General features: G+C 57.6%; 2 protein-coding genes across 2 annotated transcripts; both read right to left on the reverse strand.

Moving 5' to 3' along the window:
• Positions 1–305: 305 nt before the first annotated feature.
• B0I36DRAFT_342813 (heterokaryon incompatibility protein-domain-containing protein) lies at positions 306–2,257 on the reverse strand. Its single transcript, XM_046156108.1, has one exon. It carries the CDS (start codon positions 2,152–2,154, stop codon positions 418–420), a length of 1,737 nt encoding a protein of 578 aa, XP_046003946.1. The 5' UTR covers positions 2,155–2,257; the 3' UTR covers positions 306–417.
• Positions 2,258–2,619: 362 nt separating this feature from the next.
• Positions 2,620–4,500, reverse strand: B0I36DRAFT_279634 (dienelactone hydrolase). The gene is made up of 3 exons (XM_046151457.1): positions 4,023–4,500; positions 3,482–3,925; positions 2,620–3,417 (listed from the first exon to the last, which is right to left on the reverse strand). The coding sequence occupies exons 1-3, from the start codon at positions 4,348–4,350 to the stop codon at positions 2,663–2,665; spliced, it is 1,527 nt and encodes a 508-aa protein (XP_046003947.1). The 5' UTR covers positions 4,351–4,500; the 3' UTR covers positions 2,620–2,662.
• Positions 4,501–4,840: the final 340 nt, after the last annotated feature.

Raw genomic sequence — 4,840 nt, forward strand, 5'->3', positions numbered from 1 at the left:
CATAGGGAGGGAGACCATTCATCGTGGTGGCGCTGGCATGCGTCACGAACAAGGTTTGCTGAACCAGTACGTAATCTCAAATGCTCATATGGTGCTCTTCCACGGCCCTGGACGTGATGGATGACTGCTGTCGTGCTAACCGGGCGGGGTTCTGAGGATCGGGTACAGGCAAGGAGGGATATCGTCTATCGGCACGTGTTGTGCCTGCACTCAGGGTGGTCTAGATCTGGCGTGGTCGGCGTGCTCCCATGCATCTCAGCCAAGACAGAACTATCCCCTAACATAGCGCAGGGTAGGTGGCTGGGGCCTACAATGTAAAATGTTGATCGCTTAGACGTACTGCTTAGTAAATGACATTATCACGACGAATCGTCCGAGACTATCTTGACCACCCACGACTCGCACACTGCGCGCTAATCAGACGATACGCACCTCCTGGGCACTCTGCTCCCAACCATGCTCCAGCTTGAATGCGTCCCCGTCTATATACCCATGCACAAAGGCGGTCCCGACCATTCGATACTCTTGGCAGCTGTCGGAAGTCGGCCTCAAGACGAACGTAGTCGTAATACCCACGGGCTTGAAAATAAGGTCACCAGGCCGGCTTCTCACCGGGATCCACGAGAGATCACAGTCTCCAGCTAGTGCCAGCTGAGCTCCGTGAATGCCAAAGTGCCGGATAAACTCTACGCCAGCCTCGATCTCCGTGCGACTAGGCCCGGGAGTTCCGTCAAGTGTCTCAGATTGCACTCGTAGCTTGGTCCCGTGCGGCATATTAGGTCCTGGAACGAGGATCCTCATGGCGGCGCGGTACCCTGCCCTGATGTGGCGTGCACATTCATCACAATCTGTCAACTGGCCATTATTTGAGCTTTGGGTCAGTGCTGCGTGATCATCGTGAGCCTTCCATGATGTGGTGGCAAGGAAGGCCCGAGCCAGAGTGTAGGTGACGTCATCCTCTGCCATCCCCTGCGACGAAAGGTACTCGGCAGCATTTTGGAACGCCTGGCCGGCTGGGTGGGCTTGTGCTGTGGTCGGACTCCTGAGGAACTGCTGGACATGCTGGGTCGGCCGCCTCTCCACGAGTCCGAAGCTCCTTGATATTGCTCCGATTGGAACAGCCTTGACAATTAGGACCCGGTTGTTGTTCTGGAATCTCAAGACCGATGCAGCCGGGCTACTGAGCTTGATACGAGTGTAAGGAGAAGTCTGGACGAGGCCTGTCGCTTGGTGCCTGGGCGCCCACATCGGCACCCACGACGGCACCCCTTTCTCGGGCGCGATGTCTGGCACGTCTCTCTGCTTGAGATACATGCTCAAACCGTCCTTACTAAGCATGGCCACGGCTGTGTCCACCAGGACATCCTCGAGCGACTTTGAATAGTCGGCTTCGATGCCCAGTGCCTCTCGGTCCTGCGCTAGGCTAAGAAGTGCATACACAGCATCTCTCGGGTCACTGCACAAGGAGTTGCGGAACCAGTGGAGCAGGTCGCTCAGGTTGAGTTGTGTCTCGGTCATGACCACCCGCTGTATGCGCCACAACATTGAGACGTTCGAGAGGTTTCGCGCGTCTTCGTCCGAGAGTCTCCCCCCATTGGGTAGTCGTCGATCCCAGAGCTTGAATAGAAGAAAGCCGCAAAGGATCAGGATGGTTCGCTGGTCAAGAGTCCTCCCGCCTCGCAGTATCAGCACTTTGGGATTAAGCACGTTCTCTTGGACCATCCATCTGCGACGACCCCACGAGCCTAGCAGGATTCGCATCAAGCCTCCCCAACCTTTGTGAACAGGTAACGGGCTCCGAAGCCTTTGCCGAAGTCGACTGAGTTCCGACGTCGCATCCGCGTGATCGGTCGTGTCGATTTCGAGCCCGCCATCATCTTCAAGCTCCGCGTCAAGCGTCATCAACCATTTCCACATGTCGTCGTGCAGGTAATGCGTCCAGAAAGGAGTGATGTACTGGATTGCAAGCGTATCCAGCAACGAAATGGCTTCCTCATCTTCGCTCGACTCCGGTCCAGCATAAGTGACCACCAACATGGCTTGTCGGTAGATGTCGCCCATTCTCTTGACTTGTGCTTCCTTGTCCTTCAAGTCCTTCTGGTCGATGCAGATCTGGTCGATCCAGAAACGCTTTGGCTGCACGTCGGACCTCATCAGATCCTTGAGTGCGTTGTGCAGATTCCGGGTGAGTGGGAGGACACCCTCTTCATCTCCTGCTGTGCTTCGGACTGCAAGTTGATAGTCGATCTGGTCGCCTTCCCACGGGTATGAGAGCGCGACATATTTCGCGCCGGGGAAGTCGACGTGTTCGATACAGCACTGCAGCTCTCCATCTGCAGTCCCGGTGTCGAGGTGCAAGATGCGGATCTGGCTTTTCGGTAGAGGCTGATGCTTGTAATACATGGCGTCGCAGAAGTGGAAGACTTTTGGCGCGTACTATTCCTGCAGACAGCCGGGCGTGGTTCACAAATGAAGATACGACACTCGGATTCTGATGCGGGACAACAGTTCGAAAGAGGGGTCAGGCCTCGCTGATGTCCCGCTTCGATACAGTCAGCACCAATGAGAGACTCTCGAGACCATAGCCATGCATGAGTCCTCATGCATCCCATAGAACAACATGGTATTTGTAAACTTGATCCATATTAGAAGTATCAGCTGCTTAATTCTCTTCCTCACCACCAGAGCCGTTTCCAGTCTTGTCCTTTGTCCTATCCGGGATCTCTGAAGTGTCTTCTGCCCCATCGTCTTCATTGCCAACATTACTGGGCTCCTTTTCCGTCTTCCCTCCCCCCTCCAGCATCTTCTGCTCTGCAGGCTGCTTGCCCTTTTTCCGAGACGACGACGACTCCTCATCGCCCTTGTTGCCCTTGGCATCATCTCCCCAGAACGACGGGATCAGCTCATTGTCCGCCTGCCCCTGCTCGTAGTCCCTCTCGCGACCCAGCATGCGCCGAGCAGCCTCCTTGCCTACTACGGGCATCGACGTCGCGCCCTTCTCCTTTGCCCTCTCGGGCAGCAGCTTCGGGTCGAGCAGGCCGACCTGCATCAGCACGCTGGCCTGGTCCCAGTAGACGTGCTCGTGCTGCAGCTTCCCGGCCCTGACGGCGACGATGCTGACGATCATGATCTCGACGCGCCGGTTCGTGGGCGGCACGTTGGGCAGGATCCACGGCATCTCGTGCGTGTGCTTGAACGAGACGTGCAGCTCGTCGACGACGCGGTCGGCGCCGATGGTGCGGGAGACGGGGGTGATTTCGAGCGAGTCTGGGTGCGTGTTGACAAAGAAGTTAGAGTAGAAGGACTGCAGCTCGCTGGCCCCGATGCCGCCCGTGAGCGTAGGCATGTGGGTGACGTGCGGCGTCGCGTTGCTGAACGTGGACATTGTCTGCTTCAGGTTCTTGCTGAAAAACTTGGCTATTTTGGAGTATATTAGCAGCCAGGCGCGACTGTGTAGTCTTCCTTCAGGGCTGCCACTTACCCTGGATGTTGGTATCAACAATTTCCTCGAGGTCGATGTCGATCTGGAACGCCTTCTTCGCTGCACTCAAGCTGCGCGTCCATGCGAGCTCGGCGCTGACGGGTTCGTACTCTTTCAGATCGTGCTCAGCGAACCCCGGCTCAGCATCGTAGCTGTACGCCGGGTACTTGATGCCGGGCAGCCTGCCGCCGACACCGAGACCGGCGTCAATCTGGCGATGGCGGGCGCGGTCCTTGCCCTGGATGCCGACCATCTGCGCCCGCTTGACCACGCCGACGTCGCTGCCGGCCAGGTGCACGAGGACCTGGATGCCGCCGGGGTACCGCGAGTCCGGGTCTGGGATTTGGGTTGGATAGTATGCGACGAGGCAGCCGAGGCGGAGTTCGTGGTTGTTGTCGAGGTTGTGGAAGTGCAAGAGACACGCAGAGGCCGCATCGCCGTACGCTGTCGTATTGTGCTATGGTCAGCCAGAGGGAACCCCGGACTAAAGAGCGGACTGCTTCGTCCAGTCGACTAGTTGCTTAGCGCCCTCCTGACTTACCAATTATGCCAAACCGCTCACAAGGCCCCAGCTCCCTGCGGCTGATCTCGTGCAGCTTGTTGGCGTACTCGGAGCCGCCCTTGCCCATGGACAGATACTCGACATCGAAGCCCTCGCTGCGCCACTGGGCCAGGGCGCGGCTGTCAAAGTCGTCCGTCTCGGCCGTGACGTAGAGCTTGGACGGGCTGCGGGGGAAGTCGCTTGAGAGGAAGCTCTGGTCGAAGCGGTTGACGGAGCGCGCCATGCTGCCGCCGAGCACCTGGATGCGCCGCCCGTCGCGGTTCTCGGCAGCGACGTCGATGAAGCCGGGAAAGTTGATGTTGACCATGTCGTGGGTTGTGCTGTGGATTGTGTTGTGATGCTGTCGTATGTTGCTGCCAGTGGCGTATATCGAGAGTCGCGAGTCGCAACAGGGGCAAAAGTAGATTCACCCACGCAAGAATGCTCAGCCGGCCCCCCAGGACGACATGTGGTATTGTCGGCCATGGTCACATTGTCTCGTTCTGACGTCGGCAGGGTGCAGGGATTGGATCCGGTTCCTGGGCTGGCAGATCCGCGGGGTCCACGGCGGAAGTGGCCGGTTGTGACGTCATGGGCATACGTTGCTCCATCGCACGGCGGCTCACAGAGTTCTGCCCAAACCTAAGTGTGCCAATTCAACAGTGGTGATGGAGGAGGTCCAAAGTGATGATGATTGATGAAATACATCATTGTTGCATAGTGCAGCACGGGCGGCAGTCGAATAGTGCTCGGGGGAACATCCGCATTTGCGAAGTATGGATACCGACGCGCTACCAGCATATGAGACTGAAGACCTG

The sequence above is a fragment of the Microdochium trichocladiopsis genome (assembly GCF_020744255.1).
Source record: "Microdochium trichocladiopsis strain MPI-CAGE-CH-0230 chromosome Unknown B0I36scaffold_19, whole genome shotgun sequence".
NCBI classification, from domain to species: Eukaryota; Fungi; Ascomycota; class Sordariomycetes; order Xylariales; family Microdochiaceae; genus Microdochium; species Microdochium trichocladiopsis.